The sequence below is a fragment of the Mus musculus genome, chromosome 10 (assembly GCF_000001635.26).
Source record: "Mus musculus strain C57BL/6J chromosome 10, GRCm38.p6 C57BL/6J".
NCBI classification, from domain to species: Eukaryota; Metazoa; Chordata; class Mammalia; order Rodentia; family Muridae; genus Mus; species Mus musculus.
Window position 1 is genome coordinate 105,780,441 of NC_000076.6, and position 23,240 is coordinate 105,803,680.

Consider the following 23,240-nt stretch of genomic DNA (forward strand, 5'->3'; position numbering starts at 1 on the left):
ATTCCAAGTATCCCCTGGATGATTTTGTAAATTACTGTTTGAGAATTTTATACACAGATCCATGCACATACTTTGGTCAAATTCACCCCTATTTCTTCTTAGCTCCCCCCCCCCCCTAATCCTCCATCACCTTTCCTTCTCTCCTCCAAGTGCTGTGCTTAGTAAACCATAAAGCCCAGTAAGTGTTGCATGTACATGCATGGGTTGTGCATCATCTATTGAAGCATGAGTAGCCTCTCCGGGGTCTTATAAAAACTGTCTGGCTGTCTCCCAGTCTCTGTCAACTGCTAATATCTCTTGAGATAGAGGTGAGAGTCCATGATCCCATTCCCCACTCATGTGTCTAATTTGGCTGTTTTGATATATTAAGCATTGAGTCACAACTTTGTATGTCCAATGATGCTGTCATGCCTGGCAAATACGGCTTTACTACAGAAGGCCACTACCCCTGGCTTTAAGGTGAAGAGGCAGGGTACAGATGCCTCATATAAATCGAAAGCACCCATAGTCTCTTACTCTCTGCAGGTTAATTAGTTGTGGATCTCCATATTAATCACCATCTACTGCAAAAGTCAGCTTCTCTAGCCGAGATATGTATGGATATAAAGACTAAACTATGGGTATGAAGATAAGAGCATGGGGTGGGGCAGTGCACTGCTATGTCCACTTAGTAGAATAATAGTATTGGGCTGTTCCCTAGGGTCCGTGACCTCGCCAGTTATGGGATTTTGGCCCAGTTGACAGTATTAGGCATGAACTCCATCTTGTGGGGTGGGCTTTAAATCCAGCTGGAATGTTGCTGGTTAGTTCTATGCCATCTGTGCCACGCCAGTGGCATATCTGCATGCCACCTCTTATCATAGTTTTCAATGTTCACAACTGAGTAAGACTTTTGATGATTTTTCTGCCACATTAGTATTCATGGAATGTTCCAGAACCATGAAAACAGCCTGTGAGAAGAGAGCTTCCAGGTGAGTAGATACTTGATTCCTCCATATCCGACAACTTAAGTATTTGACGTCTTTTAAAACATAGGACTTTTCTGTCACCGTCTGGAAGGTAATCAAAATAAATGGCAGTAGCTTGTAACTTTTTGGAGGTGGGTTATGCTACCTCATTGGCTAACAACTCAGAGAGAGGTAACCCAACGTAGCACTGGGATTTTTATTTAAGGGCCTGTGGTATCTAGGAGGGGGCCGGTGCCATTACAGGGTAACAGGGCTTAAACTTCTTTCCCGTATGTGTATGCACATGTACATACCTTTGGAAGCTTCTACAATAGGTTTCTATAAGGTGTGTTCCAAATTCTGTCCTCTTAGCTAGCCCTCCCCACAGCCTGTCCTCTCCCACTTCCCGCTCCAGTTGGAGCCTCCTGCCTCCATCACCACCAGTGCTCCATACGCATCCTTGAGACCTTAGTTCATTTCTGTTTACATTCTTTTAGAAGATTTTTTTTTTTGTCTTTTAGAAGTGTTTTGTCTCTTCTCTACCCCCAAAGTTGTGACTAACTATTCCATCAATTATACAACCAGGACCCCCATTTACAGCAATGCTTCCCCACCTTCTCACACGTTGTCGACTCTGGTCTTCTCCTCGTAGTGCTTGGTGACTGGTTTGGAATGTCTACCACACTTGCGTTTGTTTTATGTGTGCAGGTAATCACTTCTGAACAGAGAAGCAGATCCCGCCCTCCTGGGCTGTCTTAGTAACTCACACGGAAAAGCCCACGTGCACCAAGCCTTTTTCACAAAGTGGCTATCAATCTGCTTATTCTGAATTTCTATTCCTTAGTATCTTCTCATTCAATCTGTTATTCTACCACTGTCTTGAGTACGAAGGCGATTGAATAGGTACAGCCTGAGGAAGCCAAAACAAATGCTTTACAGGGCTATATGTCATTCTTAGTTTCGACAAATAGTTACCCATCTTATCCCCAACAGATATTGATAGAGTAGACAGGTACAGCTGAAACATCATAGAATACTGAACCGAACTGCTTAGCTAGTCACAAAAGATGCCATCTAATGTCACTTCCTGCTTTTCATCTTAAGAATGCCTCCAGGGTATCTTCCCTGCACCCAAAGGGAAAAGCCATTAAGTCTTCCCTTGGTGAAAGGCCTCTACTGTACAGTGTTCACTGTCACCTTATGGAGTTCCTCCACAGAGAAAGTACATAGACAAGATTGTAGCTTTCTGTGACGCTAGTTCTGCCATCAACTAGCAGCAGTAGTACTTCCTTATTAGAGAACATTAGGATTACCATGGCTAACACATGTACAGTTCTTAGAAGAAGACATATTAACTGTCTCTATGCATAGTATCCTTTTATTTTAAAATTACATTTACTTTGTGCATGTGAGCATGGGTATGCGACGGTGCCTACTGTGGAGGACAGCACACAGTCTGCAAGCCTGCACACCTATTCTACTGTGTGGGGCCCAGGGGCTGAACTCAGGTCATCAGGGTTGGAGCAAGCACCTCTACCCAGTGAGCCTTTTCTCTTACTCTACTCAAAGCAAAACCACTCCTGAACTCATATTTCTGGGTTAGTCTGTGTGTGACTCTTTTCCTCTCCATTTCACTTCTTCAGACAGGGTTTCTCACTGGCCTGGAACCCAGCACTTTATCTAGACAGGCTGGCTGCCGAGGCTGACGGCTCTCTTGCTTTGCCACTGTGCTTTAGGCTTGCAATGGTTTTTATTATAGGTGTGGTTTTATGTGGATAGATGAGATTCCCAACTTGGGCCCTAAGGCTTGAGCAGGAAGCGTTTTACCCAATGAGCCATCCTCTAAGCTCCTGGAATTTTTTTTTAGCCTTCAGTGTAAATATTTTATTAACATTTTTATATTCAATATCTATTTGTGTCTGTTAAGTAATCTTCTGCATATAAATATAAAATTTTAACTTTTCCTCTCTGAGAATTTCCCATGTTTTCAGCCTATTCATCATCCCCCCAATTCTTCCCAGATCCACCGCTCTTCCCCACTGACCTACGACCTACCCACCCACCTTGTGTCCTTTGTTTTACCCAGTAAGTCCAGTTCCTGCTTCCCACGTAGTCGTGGATACATGATCTTCCACTGTCATGAGACCAACCTACCAGATCTCTCTCTCTCTCTCTCATCTAGAAGCTGGTTAAGTAACATCAAAGTTACCAGAATTAGATGCATTACAGGCTAACATCAGAATGTAAGTATAAGTGGAGTGCTTTGATTCCTGAATTTATTAATTTAGACTGCTTAAAAGTAAAAGAAATATTTTCAATTTTCATTTCCTTTATAGCTCAGCTATTGTTAAGACTACTCTAGAACACTATACAATAATTTGTTACATAAGACATTTGAAATCTTTGTATTATTGTCTTTAGCAATAACAGGAAGAAACTATAAGCCAAGTAGAACTAGAAAGGTGACTGGTTGGGTCACTCTCGCTGTTTAAATTCTTCACGAGTGTCCCATGAACCCTGAATCGTAAGGAGTAAGCCGGAGCCCTGCCCTGAGTGAAGCAGGCTGGCCTGGCCCCACTGAGTGTTCCAACACTGTGATGACACTGTCTCCTCGGCAACACTGGCGCTTGCACAGCTTTTGAGCATGCTTTCTTTTAACTATAAACACTGTTCTTAGAACATTCATTCTACTTTCAAGCTTTGTCCTTGGAAGCCCAAACTCCCTTCAGAACCTACCTCAAACAGGGCTTCCTTACGGAAGCCGCCTCTGGCACTCCAGATGAAATTAGAATCCTGACACAAACATTCCTTTCACATGTTCTTATTTTTCTGATTATTCTTTTCTTGATATTTTAACTTAGTAGGCTTTTCCAAAGGGGACGAACATTATAATTTTATTCTTCCTTTCATTTTTTTTGCCTTCTTTATTCCATATTTTGAGCTCACTACAAAAGTTCTATACTAGCGTATCACACAATAAGTATTCATTTTATGTGTAAGATATGACACATAAGACTGTGACTGTGAGCATGGGTGTGTTGTAGTGCCTATGTGGAAGATAGCAGACAGTTTGCAAGAGCCTGTATGTATCCTCTTATTCTACTGTGTGGGGCCCAGGGGTTGAGCTGAGGTCGCCACTATTCTCAGCAGCCAAGGACAGTCTCTACTGCTTTGTTTCTGAGCACACTGCTAGTGCCTAGCATAGCAGACAAATATGGGAGCATCTCAATAGTGGATCCAATCATTTATCAAACAACCAGAACAAACCTTATTACACAACAACAGGAAAATGTATTACTATATTTACTGTATGTACTGAAGGAACACAAACAAAGGCAAACCTAAGGATACAAACAAGACTAAGTTGGGACACGGTGGAAATGTTAAAGGAAACATGAGGTGAAGCGCAAAGTAAAGAACACACTGTTCCTTCACTGGGCCCTTAAACCGCTCCATGGGCTAGCTCTTACTAACACCATTAACAAAAATAATTTGAGAGGTTTAGCAAGCTGCCTGGTGTCTGTTTCCACGCTTCAGTCAGGAACGGAGCCAATGCTACATCCTGCAGAGCAAGGATGGAACTCCTGCTTTATACTACTAAGTTGCAAACGAAGAAGGGTCACCTCTGAGCTACAGGCAAACTGATATAGGGATCTCTCAGAACACCTTTCTATGTCTATGTCCTTACAGAATAGCCATGCAACAATCCTGTCACACTCAAGGAAAAGGAGTTATGGAATTTCTGATACAGAATATGACCTACTCTTTTGTAGTTGCAAGAAAAGTTTTTTTTTTTTGACTAGAATATAGAAGCATTTACTGTTCTAAGGATAGATACTGAATTTTGTTAGTCAATATGAGAAAAAGATGCAGGCCCAAGACCTTTAAGACTTAAATTATGGAAAATAAATGAGTAGAATAAAGATATACACAAATGGAATATGGATATATTATGTTTTTAGTAATGTTAGTCATTTTGTGAGAACTTGCTATAACTAGTCTGCACCCTCCAGTTTTATAATCACCATTTATAACAATGAAATCTGATTAGATAACTTCAGAATATAGGAGCCTTAAACATAAAGTGCTAATCTCACTTTTTCACTATGAAACAAGATGTATTTTGAGTCTGCTTGGATAACTTTATTACTTACATGGCATATTCACTGTCTTAATTTATGTTGAAATATTTCAATTAAATTTAAATCTTTTCATTCATTATTTAGGTAATATTTCCTGCCAGAAAATACACAAGATTAAAGATTTGAGTGTTACTCTTTTCCTTCCTTTCTGTATCTTGGAACCCTTTTTGTTTAGATTTATGTGTATGCATGTGCATGTACGTGCAAGGAAGGCAGCATCAGAAGATGGAGGCTCCCTTAGATCTAGAATTTACAAATGATGTTCCCAGCCCAACATGGGTGCTGTGAACTGAGTCTGCTCCTCTGGCTGGAGAGGGAGTGCTCATACCCACTGACTCACCTCTCCAGTCCCGTTCTGAAATTCTCTACTCACAGGCTCTTTATTTTCATTATATAAAATTCTTCAAGGGGAACTGCTGAGGTAGCTCAACAAGTAAGAGCGCTGCCACCACGTCTGATGACCTGATCTAATCCCAGGACCCATGTGCTGGAAGCAAAGAACTCCCTCCTGCAAGCTGTCCTCCACACAGGCGCCATGCTACATGGACAGCATCTCCCAAATTCTGAATGAAAACACAAAATCATAGATGTAATATTTTAAAAAATATATAAGGACAGCCGGGCAGTGGTGGTGCATGCCTTTAATCCCAGAACTTGGGAGGCAGAGGCAGGCGGATTTCTGAGTTCGAGGCCAGCCTGGTCTACAAAGTGAGTTCCAGGACAGCCAGGGCTACACGGAGAAACCCTGTCTAGAAAAGACAAAAACCCAAAACAACAACAACAAAAATATATAAGGACAAGATGTTCAAGGACCCGTGTAGATGCTCGGCTGGTGTTCAAGGACCTAGGTTCAGATCCCTGAACTGAAGTAAAAATCTAGGCTTATGCTTTTAACCCAGCCCTGGAAAGCTGGAGAGATGCAGACAGATAGGCCAACCAGCCTAGACAAACCAAGAACGTCAGTTTCAGAGGCAGAAATTATCTAAGAGGAGAAGGACCACACAGCAGCTGTTGGCCTCCACGTGCACATCGGTATGCACTTGTACACACAGGGAGGCATGCACATCAACACAGATACAGACACGACAAAGCTTTCATTTGTGAAATAGAAGAACACAAGCAAGCAAGCAAACAGCAATAACAAAATACAACCCTATCTTCTAATCCCGCATCCCCATATTATTTACTATATGGTATATATCATATGAACAGAAAATACATTAGAGTTGATTCCTGTGAGCATTTAAATCACATGAATCTAAGCAATATTTGCTTGGTATAACATTTAAATTGTTACAGAATATTTTAAACAAGTATTTTGTGATACACAGGCAAATAATATGCAGAGGAAACTGTCAAAAATAATTGCCGGCTTCTCGACAGATGGAATTCTGTCACATATAGACCTATCAAGGACTGCGAAGACTAGTGAGCCAATGAAAAGACGTTGCACAAAACTTCCAAGATGTAAAACACGTCTGTATTTACTACAGCTAACAGAAAATATGAATGTAAACAGTTCTATTTAATAAGAATCTTAGTACCTTACAGTTGTTCACAGGTGTTTATAACATTTATGTTGCTGCTGTCAGTGCCTTTGGATTTTGAACAGGCAGATACTGAGTTAAATACCAACAGAGGTTCTCAGAGGTGTCCAAATAATTCTTTTCATAATGTGTTTTAAAGTCTGTTTCACAAAGCAGTTTAAGACTATTAGCGTGCATATACTTTGAGAGATGGTTTTAAGAAAGATATTTACTAGGAAAGTAATAACACTATGTTTCAAGCATTGTTTTGAGCAGTGACTGAACTTTCCCAGTACCTCTTTAAGGTATCACTATCAATCTCAATTTGCACACCACAGAATGGAGGGGAAGGGACTCAGAAGCACGGAAAACATCAGTTATTACATGGGGAGCAGAATTCATGCAGAGCTCTTGCACTTATGATCTTTTTCTTTATCTCTGTATTTGTGAGACAGAGTCTCACAAAGTTGCCCAAACTAATCATGAAATGTCAATCTTATCTCAGCCATCCCCAAATACCTTTCTTATAATGACTCTGATGTCTCTCATCCAATGACCTAGTCTTTATGTGTGAGTATGCGGGACTGTAGGCAGGGGGCCATCAGATAATGCATGAATTTACATTAACGTCTCTACCAAGTACTTTCCTAATACCATTCTGGAACAATTTGGAGGACATCAACCCACACTGATCAAAGTCCAATTTGTCCTTTTTCAAATGTCTAAAAATACTTTGGAGGCAGGTTATCAGGTCCTACAAGTTGTACTGATGAAAACCAAGAAAAAAAAATCATAGGAATTCTGAGATGACAACAAGGTAAATGAAATAGGGAATAAGAATGAGAAAGTGCAGGAAGAGAGCACTACAAAAAGGAGTGAGGACAGAGGGAGGGAGGGAGGGAGGGAGGGAGGAGGGTGAGTGACTGCTCTGCAGACAATGATGCTTACTGAGAGAGCTCCAGGAGGGTCTGCAGTGGAGCACTCCAGCCAGGGAACAGAGGATGCAAAGCCCTAGTAGCTCTTCCAGCATTTTCAAGAAACACCAAGCAAATCGGTGCTTCACTAGAATAGGAGAGAAGGATGCTTCAACACAAAGCAATAAACTGTAGGCAACACAGATCCCAGGCAAAGACGGATAAGGGCGGAGCAATGCCGGTGACATCAGCCACAGGGAAGTCAAGGCTCCTGAAAAGGCTTGCTAGCTTCAGTGGGGGAAGTAAAACACAGCACAATATACTCAAAGGGAAGTAGAATAGGAGCGAGAGTAAAGGAAAAGCATTTATAACTACAAGTGAGTTGGGAGATGATCAATAACGGGAACTGTGGTCCACAGAGGACTTTCCGCCTTTTTTTTTTTTTTAAATTAGGTATTTTCCTCGTTTACATTTCCAATGCTATCCCAAAAGTCCCCCATACCCACCCCCCCCCAATCCCCTACCCACCCACTCCCCCTTTTTGGCCCTGGCGTTCCCCTGTACTGGGGCATATAAAGTTTGCAAGTCCAAAGGGCCTCTCTTTCCAGTGATGGCCGACTAGGCCATCTTTTGATACATATGCAGCTAGAGACAAGGACTTTCCATTTAACAGGACTGTGGCCATAGGAGTTCACCAGGTGGTTGAGAAGGACAGGTCATTTTACTATGAAAATCATTAGAAGCCATTTATTATAGTTTAAGTACAATGGGCAGAAAGAAGGTTAAAAAAAAAAAGTTAAAAATAAAACTCCTGTGTGGAGTTGAGCGGACACTCAGGGTTCCACGTGCTAGGGAAAGAAGTGGCAGCAATAGGTAAGAGACTATACCAGGTATATCAAAGCCTCCCCAAAGCACGGGAGACACAAAAATAGCCACACAAGATACGCAACAATCCAGTGCAGCCAGGGAGCACGGGCAGCTGCTCAGAGACCAAGGGATGTATTAAGTGGCAAGGGTAGATGTGACAGATCAGAAGTGGCTTGGAATGTGACAATGAAAATCTTTAAGGTTGGCTATATAAAGGTGAAGCATTATCAAATATTTTCAATAAGTTAGAAAAATGTAATGGTTGAAAGAAAAAGGAAGGGAAATTCAGGGCAGATTGAAGGGGCCCTGTGTGAGAGTAAAGCACGGCCAGCATGCTAAGGAGGAACGCGCTCCTTCCTTTAATAGAAGTGAATACATTAGATCTAATTACGATTCTACTCAAGGCAAGGCACCACTACTCACACGCTTTCCCCTGAATACAACCCCACGAGCACGGGGGCGGCACACATACTCTCCAACCAACAGCTGTGTGCAGTTTGAGGACACGGTGAAGCAGCAGCACACAGGGTAAATGGATGCAAGGACACAAAGAATAGATGTACAAGGATCAGCTTCTCCAGCCCCACCAGAGAGCCACGGACTCACCGAGTACCTTTTATGCGATAATACACATTAAAGGCTTCAAACATCATGTGCGAGACCGTCCTCTGTAAATCTTTAAACTACATTTCAGTTTTAAAGATAAAAGTCCTTTTAATTTTAAATTGACTACACAGTGCAGCTTAGAGGATCTGCTGTAATTTAGTGAGAAAGTTTTAACGATCTGGGTTTTCAATTTACTATTGGGTAAGACTAAAAAAAATAAGGTTAAATTTGGTAACTCATAACTTACAACAGAAATAAAACAACAACAACAACAACAAGAAACCAATCAAAACCCGATCTGCTTCTTATGGCTCTCACTACAGAAGAGAGAAACATGGATAGACAGTAGTGATGTAGTCCAGCAGTGAACTGTTTGCCTAGCATGCATCATCCCCAACACCACAGAAAGACAAGGACAGAAGTGAATGAAGGGTGAACATGCACGATTACTAAAACACAGGACTGCAGTTATGTGGAAAACTGTCAAAGAACGTAAGGAGCACAGGACTCCTTCCCACCCTGCTGTACCATCCCGCCACCGCCGCCTTACTCCTTCCCTTGTGTAACCCTGCTGTCACGAGACCAGCATCTCCCTCCCTCCCCAGCCCCTTCATGACTGTCTTAGCTTCATTTGCTATTCAGCTTTCTTGTATATGTGCTGGTAAATTCTGTGTATGCATCGACACACCCATGCTCTGGGTTAGTCCTTAAAGGCTCTGGACCACAGGGAGCCTGTAATAAACGGGAGCACTTGCATTTTAGTTTTTCAGTACATTCATTTTTCTATTTATTGTATTCCTCATGAGTGTATTCAATGACAGTAGCTAGGCTTCTAATTAGACGTATTTTTCTTTCTCTTTTCTGGTCATTTGGACAGAATTTCCCTACATGGTCTAATCTGCCTTTAAACTTTCATACCTTCGCCCCAGTCTCTTGATTAGCTGGGGCTACGGTATATTTGACCATGCCCAGGTCTAGATATGGCTGATTTTTTTTTTAGTTAAGATTCTAGTGGTATTTTAAAATTATGCTTTTAAATGATGCCTGGGTAAAGAACCATCTTTCTGAAAATCCAACTACCATCCTGAGATCTTCTGTGTAATACTTGGTAAGTTTCTCCTGCTCCTTCAATTTATCAAAGAGACTTTCCAAAGCCTCCCATACGTGCACCTTTCTCTTCATTCAAAGTCAGGCTCCACCCTCCTTCCTCTTCATTCTGTTCATTTACTGTTATTTGTTATTTAAAATTACAGTTTTTATGTGGGCCACTATTGTATGTCTCCCATTGCTTTTATGAAATGTTTTATCATAAAATGTAAGATCACACAGAGTTGTAAGAAAGAAGATGCATGACTGAGTGTAGCTTCCTCCGGATGGTAAAGTAGTGGACACAGATTCTAACCACCGAGACAGCATGTCCATCACAGCAGGGTCACTTGGTCTGCTGTCTTACAACCATACCCACTCCTTCCCACCCTACCTTCTTCCTTTTTCCCCTAGAAATCAGTAATATCTTGCAACTAACTTTCGTCATTTTAAGAACGTACTGAATGGGTCTATTTTGTTGTCCCCCAATGTAACCTCCCCTCCCCAGCCTGAAACCTGTTTGCTCAGGTTTCAGTGTTAGAGAGCATCAGGGCGGAGCTTGCCGCCCTATTGTCCTGCAACTCCTACTGCCGCTGCCTGCCAACTAGCTGTTCTGGACCTATCACATGTTCACCTGCAACTTTACTCCAAGATGAGTTAGCGGGAATCGGGCCCCTTCCCCTGCTTCATAACTGAGTGTTGGAAATAGTAAAATTGAACCTTGATCAGACTGACTGTCTTGGTTTCCTCTCTCTCTCTCTCTCTCTCTCTCTCTCTCTCTCTCTCTCTCTCTCTCTCTCTCTCTCTCTCTCTTTCCCCCCCCCTCTGGCGCCGCCTAGCCCCCCTCTTCTCTTCCAGGTTTCCAAGATGCCTTTCCAGACTAGAACCAAGACATGTGAGCCTATGGTCGGACACAACACCCCAACACCTTGCCCTGTTGTTACACTGTGCCTAAACCCATGGCCTTGTGCATTCTAAAAAAATTGTTCTTCCACTGAGCTATGCTTCATCCCCTAAATTGGGTAAAAACAGAATCACATACTATATATGCTTTTATAATTGTGTTTTCTTCTCCAAGCCAATTCTCTGAAGATTCATCCAGGTTTCTGTACATAACGGTATTTTGTTCCGTTTTGCTGCCCATCGAGTAGTCTCTGATAGGAGCTATCAAGGGCTGTTTTAACAACAGATCTACTGATGGCCATCTATTTGTTTGTTTGCTTCAGTCTGTATATCTATGAATAAAGCGCTAAACCATCTGCAGAGTCAGTCTCCACGGATGTCTACATGCTTGGTGGAGTTCATCCTAGCTACTGCTATGACCCCAAGTGATCTCCACTGACAGTGGAGTAGCTGATTACTGCTGAGCAGCAGTGTAGTGTAAAGTCTCAGTTTTTATTTTCCTGTGTTTGGAAGGAGAAAGGGGCAAGTGCCAGGTAGCTTGATAGGGAGGAAGCAAGCTTTTCATGTAGACTCTGTAAGACTAGGTTGTTAGTGACAAAGTACTTCTCACCAGAGGTTAGAGTGCCAGTTTTCTATTCAGCCTTAACCTTAAGTGACAGGACTCTACAACACTGAAGAAGGCAGCAGAGTTTAAGAGCCAGAGCAGGTAGATGACTCCAAGGAAACAGTGTCTTCTGGACACATGACAGCTGCACATATAAACTTATAGTAGCCATGACAATGTACACAAGACCATGCAGCCAGACTAAATTCTAGTATGGAGAGGGGTAACTGGGCACAAAGCTCCACCCCTAACTGAGGACTATCAGCACTTGTCACGTGCTAGTTAGTTAGTTAGTTTAGTTTAGTTAGTGTAGTCCCTGTCTGGCTAGTCAACTACACTCCACTGTATGGACACACATCCAAGATGATTTGGGCAATACAAATTAACCTTGACGTGGGGAAAGGGGGAAGTGGCAAATCATGGGTATAGGAGAAGGAAGACAAAGGGTTGAGTATGTTCACAAGTCACTGCACCATCTTCCCCGACAGTGAAGAGCCCACCCTTTACCCTCCAGGCCCTACTTCTCCTCACTGCATCTTTCTGCTCTGTGGTCCCAGGAGCTCAGCCACATCACAAGATGCCCTGTCCATTTTAAAATCCACTCAATGGAAGCCTGTAAACCCAGGTATTTGCCTTCAAAAGTCTTTCTGTTTGGCCACACAATACCTTGGTTTGAGAACAGCTGAATCATGGATTTCTTGGGTTTCTGATGGACTCTCATGTAATATCTGAGTGTCAGTGTGTGTCACCATGAAGGGAAATGGAAAAATCTGCTTTAGTTATAAAGCAACACTGGAAGGATTATCCAAGCCCTTTAATATTAATAGAACAAGCTTTTACTAATGGAAGGACCAGCATCTATCTCCTCACTTCCAACTGCCAGACACTGTGCCGTTTGCTTGACTTTCAGTCACATCCTTGCTTGTGGAAAACGCGAGGCTGGCACTATCATTCCACCGCTGCAGGGGCTGAAATGTACCTAAGGTTAGGGACACTCTTGCTCCTCTCTGCTTGGGCCAACTCTGTGCCACACTGATTATCCTTTATTAAGCATTAATAAACTCAATGCTCTCTCTCCAAAATGTTTTTTTCAAAGAATAAACAAACTAAACTATTTATAATTTATTTTTTCTAAACTAACCTAAATATTAAAAAAATCCCTACTCATCTAAAAATATAACACAGGTATTTTATTTATATACTCATTGTTTGGTTGCTTGCTATTGAACCAAAGGTATTTCAAGTTATAGGTAAACTATCTATCTCTGGGTCCCAGCAAAAATGACAAAATAAAATTCTCATACCATTTGCTGATGCCATAATAATCCTTAATAATATTCTGAAGAACAGCACGATAGAAGAGTGATTCAGTAGGCAGCTGAAAAAAATGCAGATATGTGCATAAAAATAAATGAAACTCAGAAACAAAATTAACAGTAGAGACTTGGGGGTCTAGTAAGCATTACAAGCCTGACCTACGGAAATGCCAAGTATTTTGGTAGATTTACTCGTTTGAAATATCGTTAGTTATAAATTGCTTACAAAGTTCTTCACTTTTTCTTGGCACAGCTACAGAGTAGATGACAATTTCTCCTTTACATTAAGATAATATATACATATATTATAAAAAGATACTTTGTAAATAAATGGATATTTTATAAAAAATAAAAGAGTAGTAACGACAGACTGTATGAGATGCATTTGCATTTTAAACAAGGTAATATACATAAATAAAGTTCACAAAGAAAAACAAACAGGACAAAACCAACTATTATTCCCAAGGTTATCTATCATGAGCAAATAAAGCTTTACAGTCGTTTCTCAAGAGAAATGAAGGGAGTTACCAGTCCCTTCCAGTGCTCATTCTTGGAATAACTCGTCTACTCGATCTTGTGGAGTCCAGATGGGAGGGAGGGGAAGACAGTCAACATTTCCTACGCTGCCTGTGCTTGGCTGGCCTAGGAATGAACTAGATGTGTCAGAACTGACTTCTCTTTTTTCACAAGTAATCAATCCACCTAACACTGACAGTGTATTTTACATGAGGAAAAAACAAGAGTGTGTACCCCCTGACACATGTATTTTGTGTGTGACACATAGGACGAGGGCAAAGGGTAAATTTTCCTCAAACCTTCACGTATCATGCTGAGAGTTCACATTACTTTAAACACACGGCGCATGTATACACTTGAATGTGCAGCGATGACAAGAGGAGGTGTTATTTATTAAAATCCACCAGGTTTCAAGTTCAACAGCAGGTCAGGTCTGAAGAGGGCTTGAGAAAAACCACATTCGTTCGTTAGCTACGTTAAACACTTTCACTTACCCCTTGGCCAACTGCAACCCGCTGCAATGCCTGAAAGAAGAAAGAAACAAGACAAAGTCTGCTGACACATTGAGTCTTAGGAGACTTGTAAATATACTCGACAAGGATTTACACAGTGACAATCAAAAAGATTAATTACGTAATAACACAGAAGTTTACATAGTTAAAGCATTAATATTGTTAAAGAATGTTACCTCATACCCTTGTATAAATTAGGACTAATTTATAATGGAAATGTGTCATATATAAGAACACATTCATATTCTGATTATACATTCTGAATTGTAGGAGGCATTAGCAGGAAATGGCAGAGTCTAGCTGGTGTTTAGTATGATTAGGTAATTAAATCCAAAGTTGCTCTTATGTATGGCACACTCATAGATGGATTTGTAAACTTCTTTGTGATATCTTACACTTTATGGGACATGCAATTCCGTTTTTTTCCTAAGTTTTCCTCCAGCATTGGGAATTAAACCCAGGTTCTTATTCTTAACTAAGCAGGTATTCTACCAGAAAGCTTCCCCCTTGATCTGTTAATTTCATCTTTCCCAAGAAAGCATGAACAGATTGTAGGTAGAAGAGTATTTTAGGGGAAAAATATAACCTGCACGTTATATGAATTTAAAGCACATTTTCATCTGTCTAGTGTCAGAAGAAATGGAACTTGCTAGAAGTGTGCAGTGTCAATATGTGTTCTGAATGCTTGCTGGCGTTATTTTGGGAGGCTGTAGACCATGTCAGCGACAGTCAGCGGGGGGGGGGGGGGATTAATACTATTAATGGATGTTTGAAGGTTACACCCAGTCTCTGGAGAGTCATGGTGGCTCTGCGTCCAGATGTGCAGTGGTGTGAACACTATGCCCTCACTAACATGAATTGGGCTGCCTCACTCTGCCGTCCCTGCCACAATGGACTGAGACCCCCTGAAACTGTGAGCCAAAAGAAAGCTTTCTTACATTGTTACTGTTAGGGATTACAGTCACAGTGACACAAAGATAATTAATACAGCACTACAGCACACTTCTACAAATCTATATTATTGATTTTACATTTGTACTTAAGAACTCAGATATTTTATAAAAACATACCCTAATTCTTTTAATAATCATATTGAATATATATGATATTTACCATATAATTTATATATGGAATAAGCCTTTATAAAACTTTTCATTTCTTAGACATGCATTTCCACATTTATTGGATGTTAAGTATTTAACTAAAATTTTGTTTTAAAATTTTAATTAGAAACACTCCAAACAGAGGACAGATAAAGTATAATTGAGCTGCGTAAGCTTGCTACTAATATTTTAAATCTCTCTGTTTTGCTTCAGGTGTCTAGGTTTCCATAATAGGTCTTCAGCTATAGCTGAAACAAACACATTTAGAATGAAAATGAACTGTACAGACTATCTTGTGTAAGCGCAGCTTATCCGTACACACAAGGTCACTGGCCTGATCAGGATCAGAAGCTTGCCTGAGATTGGGAGGCTAGTTAGCAAGTGGTTATAAGCTAACCTTGTTACTTAACCCATTAGTCATACCTCTGCGCCTCATGCCACAGAGATCAGGTGCGGATGCTCACATATGGAACTGTGCTTCCATGTATGTTACAAAACAAATGTTCATCAAGTTAACGCCCTGAAAAACTCTATTTCAATTTCCTGCCTTTAGGTCCATGCCTGGCGAGCGTTGTTCCATGGTCATGACCTTTCAAGGATGACAGCTATTCTAACAATAGTCTCAGTTTGTTTCATGTACACATAGAATGAAGAAGAGAAATTTCCAGAGAAGTATGTTAAATGTGCTTCATAAGAAAATTATTATTTGAGAAGAAATAGATCTCTAAGCTATTCACAGGATACACTGCTATTCACAGAATACAAAACCTCTGCAGTAAATTACATGCACGCAATAGCAGACTAGTAATGTAGAAACAATGGGTTTTGAAAGAATTCATTTCTCCAATGGCTGGACATTGAGCAAATTGTTCAACCAACTATATCTTATTTTTAAAAACTTACTCTATGCTTATGTAAACCAACACGTTGTGATGCCCACATATAACTAGTGAAAGGATTAGTTCAGCTAAGCCATTTCACATCTCTATTATTGTATGTTTTTGTGTGTATGTGGTAAGAGCACTATGCTCAGAATATTTAAGAATATAATACTATAATATTAATTATTATCTTCATTCTATAATTTAGTTTTCTAGATTCATTCTTCCAAACTAATTGCATCATTTAAGCTTTCTGGTGGCAAATACTCACCTTTAACATTTAGCTTGCCCTTCTGTAAGCTCACATGACAACATGGACAAATAAGTAATGCCAAGGGCTAAAATGTTCTACATCTAGGGACACCATTTAAATCAAACAAAATAACATTTCTGACTAAATTAAACAGTTTAATAATTTCCTATTCTATTAAAAAATAGATTATGAAAAGACTTTTACAAATATATAGACACTGTGAAGCTATATATAATAAAGTACTGAACTAATTCTATGTTTAAGACCTGTAGTTGATGCACTTCATATCATAAATAAAACAGCCATGTGTAAACTTTTCTATGATGCTGCATGTAAAACGGATGCTCTCTTCACGTGGCTATGCCCGGTTTCCCTATCTGAAACGTAGGAAGACTAGCATACTTAGTTCATAGAATTGGTTACCTAGTAACAATTCCTAGTAATAATGGAGATGTGAAAATGATTACCTGAAGTAATCAGAGAATAGCATACCTAGTTCATACCTTTATCATATTTTTCACAAATTGTTATTAAACAACAGTTGCCAAAAATAATGAATTCCATAAGATCTGGATAAAGTTCTCGTGTTTTCTAGGGAACAGACGTACCAAACATGCTGACATTCTTGCATTACGGCCGCAGCACCATCTCTCCTCTTTCAGATAGTGGCACATTGGAAACCCCCAGTTTTCGTTAGCACATCCTGCAGATGGGAAAAATAAGGATCATTTAAATAAAATCCTTCCGCTTCCAGGGGCCATAAATAATCTCCTGAGAGAGAGGCAGTCAGTCACTGAGGCAGTCAAACAGTGATGAAAATGAAGTGGTGACAAGATGTTTAACAGTGCATTCCAAGTTTGTCAACTGACAGCTTGTTAATGTTACCAAATGTATTTGCTTAACAACAGCTACCTCGTGTTTAAGCTTCAGATCTCATATTAACCAATTTGCCAAAAACTATTTATATAAGATTTAGCAAAAACAACTTAAAATTCAACAGTCTTCCTACTCAGTGTAACCATAGGAGACAACTAATGACACACTAGACATTTATTGTGGACCCATCTTTCTAAGAGGAAGAAAATACAACAGCTGCAATTTCCTGAAGAATACTATGACTTCACTCCTGACGGCACTGGAGCATCGTCCTTCCTGGCACTGTGGTCCCTTTTCTGGAACAGAACAGCTGTATGGGCTCTTATTTTTCCTTTGCTTAAGAAAGCATAATGGTTTTGTGCACTGCCATTTGGCTCAACTGCACTTACGTGGTTCAAACAAGGACAATGAAAACCAACATTTCTGCTGCCAACTAACTCAGATGTATACAACTTGCTAAGGGTCAAACACCTTACGTGGACAAAACCACTATACTTTGGGAAGACAACTATTTGTATTTTAAATTGAGATCTCTGAAACAGATATTAATGTAATTAAAATTATGACAAATAATTGAAAATTGAGATAAACATACATTGTTTTTGGATTAAGGAAAACCAAAAACTTGAAAAAAAATCTTTAAAGAAAATGCAATAGAGGTTTATTCTACTGAGAAATGCCTGTACTATGAAAGATTGGGTAAATTTTGATGAAAAGAGATAAAATTTAAATTTTATGTGCATAATAAATCATTGAAGTATTAAATTAAAATTCATTAACAAAGCTACCAAAAGCCAGACTCAAAGTCTGACTCTCCTACCTTCAGAGCTGGAGTACACGTGTAATTCTAGTACTGACGTGGTATTCAATACTAGGAAATAGCCCCGTGAGTGCTTTAAACGTACCGATGTGCAATGTCTCTGTAGCAATTCTATGAACTGGGTATGCTAGTCTTCCTAGGTTTCAGATAGGGAAACGGCATAGCCAAGTGAAGAGAGCATGCTGGTTTGCACACTGTCACCCGGGCAGTGCGACTGCAGAGTCCATGCTTTCGGATACCCAGCGATGTCAATGCACACTCCCGATCCGTCTCACTGCAGCTGCATCCGAGTCATGCAGCCTTTGAGGTCCCCCCCCCCCCCCCAGCCTGCAGTGATCCCTGGACCACTCTCACCATTACCTGGAAAAATGGTCTGAGCCTTGCTCAAGTTTTTATGACTTAAATGTGACATTAATTGTTGCTTAATGGAAGGATTATCACAGTTAATTCTTCTTACTTGAAACAAAAGAGATCCACTGCTGCCCCCCAAACAAAGAAGCTCCAACTCCGAGGAAAGCAGGCGAGCTCACTGTAGATCTTCAGCTCTCTCTCCTTTCCTCTAAATCCACTCCCACTCTCATCCCAGCTCTGTAACAGACTCCCCTCCCCTGCTGCAGCAGCCTGCCCGCCCCCCATCTCAGTAGACCACAGATCTTCTCCACACTGCCTTCCCCTCACACCTCACTCTATTCCAGCTTTCCACTTCAGCAGGCATTCCCTGGTACCCACCAGCCAAGCCTCCCAAGGAAAGAAATAGGTCTGTGGGGCAGATAGGTGAGCTTCAGACCTCCACTCTCCCTCCTCTCCGCCATATCCAGTCCTCTAGTCTTATTCCCGGTTCTGTAGCCTCTCCTCACTCTCTGCCTCCATTCCCAGGGAAGCCACCCTGCGTGCTACCAAAGGAGAACTAGGAACACCAAGCTAGCCACAAAGTCTTTGATCTACACTGATGTCCTAGCATGTCTTCCATGCTAGGGCAATGGTGGCACAAAGCCTGTAGAGGTAACCAACCAGTTTCTGATTTGAGTTAAGGTATAATGCATGAGGTGGAACCCATCGTACACCACACCGCTTGGGTTACCAAGAACCTGAGTCTACACAGATAGCCAGAGACCTAGGGTAAAACCAAATACTACTGTTATTAGAAAAGGAGCAACGAAACAACTCCTAATGCCATGCTGCTACACTCAAAGATCAGTGCCTTGTTCAGCCATCGCCAGAGAAGCTTCCTCCTGCAGTAGATGGGAACAAATGTGGAGGCACATAGACACACACTGTGCAGAAAGTGAGGCCTTGGAACACTCGGTCTTTAATGGATGTGTTCATCCCTCCTCTCCAGGGCCAGAGAACTCCAAATGGAGGAAGCAAAAGCACAAAGAGTAGAAGGGCCAGCAGAAACGGACAACACCAGGAAGAGAAGGCCGTCAAATCCGAAGACTGCGTATACGGACAGACTCACGGAAACGGAGGCAGCATGCACAAGGCTTACACGGAAACGGAGGCAGCATGCCAAGGCTTACACGGAAGCGGAGGCAGCATGCACAAGGCTTACACGGAAGCGGAGGCAGCATGCACAAGGCTTACACGGAAACGGAGGCAGCATGCACAAGGCTTACACGGAAACGGAGGCAGCATGCACAAGGCTTACACGGAAGCGGAGGCAGCATGCCAAGGCTTACACGGAAACGGAGGCAGCACGCACAAGGCTTACACGGAAGCGGAGGCAGCACGCACAAGGCTTACACGGAAGCGGAGGCAGCACGCACAAGGCTTACACGGAAGCGGAGGCAGCATGCACAAGGCTTACACGGAAGCGGAGGCAGCATGCCAAGGCTTACACGGAAACGGAGGCAGCATGCACAAGGCTTACACGGAAACGGAGGCAGCATGCACAAGGCTTACAGGGTTCCGCACCAGATGGGGTTGTAGAGCTGAGAGGACAAGTGGGCACTAACTCAGAAGAAATCTCTGTTGATAACCACTTGCAAATGAAAATTTAGTTTTCTCCACGAGTGTCTCACAGGGGAAACAAGCTCCCTTTTAGGGCAGGCTGGCAGGAGGCATGTCCATCACTAGATGGAAAGAAAAAACAAACTCAACAGTATCGTTGCAAGTTCCCTGTCTCATTCTGTCATGTCTGGTCTTTTCCTTTTTCTTACTTTTTTTTTTTTTTAAATTTTACACACACACACCCTCTACTATAAAGTCCTTTCTATATATAATATAGCCTTCATAGTGTTTTTATGGGGTTCCTGAGGTACAAACGATAGTTTGTTTTTTTATCTTATGATACTGATTTTCATATTATCCCTTTGAAACCTGCTTCTGTTTTTTCTAATCAGAGACGGAAAGGAGGTGGTGGACCCAGATGGGAAGGGAGGTAGGAAGCACTGGGAGAGAAGGGAACATGTAATCAGAATATATTATGTGAAATAAAATGAAAAAGTACTAATACAGTTTTAAACTACTCCAACCTCCAAACAATGGTTTTATAATGAAAGGCACAACTGCTCTGCAGTGCATTCAAGAACAAAAGGATGTTTACCTGCCTGGGAATAGGTAAACACACTCTCATAGAGTGATAAATGAAATTTAGACTGTAAAAAAATTACTTAATGCGAGATTGAAAAGAATACAGAATTTCTAGAAACAAAACAAATAAAACAAACCTTGGAAGGGGTATATTATTATCAGGGCAAAAAAGTTAGTAGTAAGAAACTCATAGCCAAGTTAATTTCCTAACCTCTTAACTATAGGAAGGAGCTGGGAGAAATAATAAATTACTGTGGCTGCAAACATGAAGTCTCTGGGTTGCCTTCTGACATGGCTTTAGGGCACAGACATAGTCCTGCAGTTAACAAGGAGCTATAAGGGGGTAATTATTGTAAGTGCTGCAGCTCTAGGGGAAAGGCTTCCCCACAGTGTAACAGCTCTAAAGGAAAAGGTATCCTGGTGGTTGGGAGCCACGGAATACCACAGCTGTACAACAAACCTCAGAGATTTATTGGGAGGGACGGACCCAGGAGGGTGGCTGCCTCTAATCGGGCAAGCAGCAGCAGAGAGCGGGGCGGAAGGCAGGGTTTATATAGTGTTTCTTGGGGAGTGGAGCTTTTCGGAGTGAGGACTGGTGGATTTTTAAGTCTAGAGCTTGGGCTTTTCACTCTGTAGGGTGGGCCAGGGCCTAGGAGGTAGGGAAGCTGGAATGTACTATGGGTAGAAACTCATGGTTGGAGGTCCTCAGGGGAGGGGCCTGGCAAATCTCATGCCTTGAGTGGCTTACAATTATCCCAAACTAGAGAGTGGGTACTGCTAAGGGAACGTGTACTTCTTCAGGGGAAAGGACAGGTCTTCACTATGTAAAAAATAAAAGAGCGTTAAGAGCAGATGCTCCATATAGTCATAGTTCTGGTACTTCTAAAACTGAGAGACTGCACGTCTGCAGTAGTAGGACTTTGTAGTTTAGAAGTGGGAGACATGTATAATTAATTATTCAGTAGAGTCTTAAAAGAAACCTAACTGGTGCTTTTGGGTCTTTCTCCCCTCCCCTTCCCTCCCTCCCCTCCCTTCCCCTCTTCTCTTCTCCCCTCCCCTCCCCTCCCCTCCCCTCCCTTCCCTCCCCCCCCCTCTCTCTTCCCCCCCCTCCTTTTTGGGGTGTGTAGGTGGTGCTTGTTTGTCTTTGGTCTTGCTCTATGGCTCTGGCTGTCCTGGAACTCACTATAGAGTCCAGGATTGCATTGGACTTTCAGAGCTTCCCTTGCATCAGCCTTTTAAGTGCTGGGTTTTAAAAGTGTGAGTCACGACACCCCGCTAAAGACGGGGTGTTACGGTCTGGGATGGGATGTAAGGTCTGATGGGATTACTCCTGAGACTGACAGTAGTAAGGCAGAGTCTTGTGGTATAGGGAAGGGACTTTTCTTGAGGCAACAGAGAATTCTCTGATTTCCCAGGCTCCTTTTGGTAATAAAGAAAAGGCGTGGGAGGCACACCCAAAACTGCCCATGCTTTTGGATGACTCAGCAGGACAGCCAGTTAGAGAGCATCCAGCAGAAGAAACTATCGCTGGAAAAGCAAGGCGATTAAAGAACTTCACGTTTCCTAACTTGTAGTCATGGGTACAGCGAGGACAGAAGAAGGGTGTACTCTTTAGAACACATAAAGTTAGTACTATTACAATGAGGGCCAAGCAGAGGTAACTCTAGCTGCATGGAAGACATCTGGACTACTTTCCTTTCTGTTGCTGTGATAAAACACCATGATCTAAAGCAACTTCCAGGAGGAGAGGGTTTATATGGCTTACACTTCCATGTTACAGTCTATCATTGATGGAAGCCAATGTCGCAACTTAAACAGCTATTTACACTACAGCCACAGCCAAGAGCAAAGAGAATCAGATGCATCCATGTTGCCTGTGAGCTTAGTACTTAACTACCCATCTCCTCTCCTCTTATACAGTCCAGGGACACAAACCAGGGAACAATAACACCCACAATAGGCTAGGTCTATTCATAACTAAGATAAACCCCTCCCACCAAGGCATGCCCATAGGTCAATTGGATATAAACAATGCCTAAATTGAAATATTATGCTCATATGATGTGTGAACAGTTGAAATTAACCAAAACACACACACATACATACATACACACACATGCAGAAAGAGAGAGAGAGAGAGAGGAAGAAGAAGGAGGAGGAGGAAGAAGAAGAAGAGGAAGAGGAGAGGGAGGGGGGATGGGGGATGGGGATGGGAAAGACAGAGGGAGAGCAAACTATAAAGGACGGAAGTACAGTCTTAATGCATGCCCTGGATCCCCGATTCCCTACTTAAAACACCTATAGGACTATAGCCATTGACTGGGGTCCTGTGAAACCACATCCCTCGAATAGATGGGACATCGCTGTGACGTTCTCTGAAGTTGCCTCCGTTTCCTTAGTTGTTGAGATCACAGTGCCATCACAACTCAGTTCTTTGAACACAGGGTGTGGATATAACTGAAAATCTCAGTGAAGGCCTTCTGTGTAAATGTTAGACATTGTCTTGGAAGTCATTTATCAGATTCACCCAGACTCCTGTGAAGAATAAGGCCTTTATATCTCAAATGAAAGCCACAGTTCACCACTTCTGTTAGACATGTTCTCATAACATTTTATTTTAGTTAAGTTGAGCATCTGTAGCCCTTGTTACCTTTGTCTCTTCCATGCTATCATTTCCTATTATTTCCTTCTGTAAGACAGAGAGTTTTACTTTCCCACTCATCTTCATTAGCTCTTGACTGACACGCAACACCTACTTACTTCCTTATAGTGAAACCACCGTTTACTTCCCTCTTGTCAGGTTGATCCTCTGTCTTAGGAATACTATTATCTCAAG

The 23,240-nt window shown here is 41.7% G+C and overlaps 1 protein-coding gene across 26 annotated transcripts in view; it reads right to left on the reverse strand.

Annotated features, from left to right (window-relative positions):
• Mettl25 (methyltransferase like 25) overlaps nt 1-23,240 on the reverse strand; it is a 78,196-nt gene that overhangs the window by 17,256 nt on the left and 37,700 nt on the right. For 19 of the 26 annotated variants that reach the window (XR_001779503.2, NM_207522.2, NM_001359642.1 and 16 more), the window contains 3 exons: nt 16,785-16,879; nt 13,922-13,951; nt 12,900-12,973 (listed from right to left, as the gene is read on the reverse strand). Coding sequence is in view for 18 of the 26 variants with exons in the window: in NM_207522.2 (NP_997405.2) it covers nt 12,900-12,973; nt 13,922-13,951; nt 16,785-16,879 (199 nt within the window). In the remaining 8 variants the exon portion in view is untranslated. Of the gene's footprint in view, nt 1-1,561; nt 1,858-12,899; nt 12,974-13,921; nt 13,952-16,784; nt 16,880-19,774; nt 19,945-23,240 lie in introns of those variants that run through there. The other 7 variants (XR_003948673.1, XR_871709.3, XR_003948674.1 and 4 more) reach the window with 5 other exon arrangements.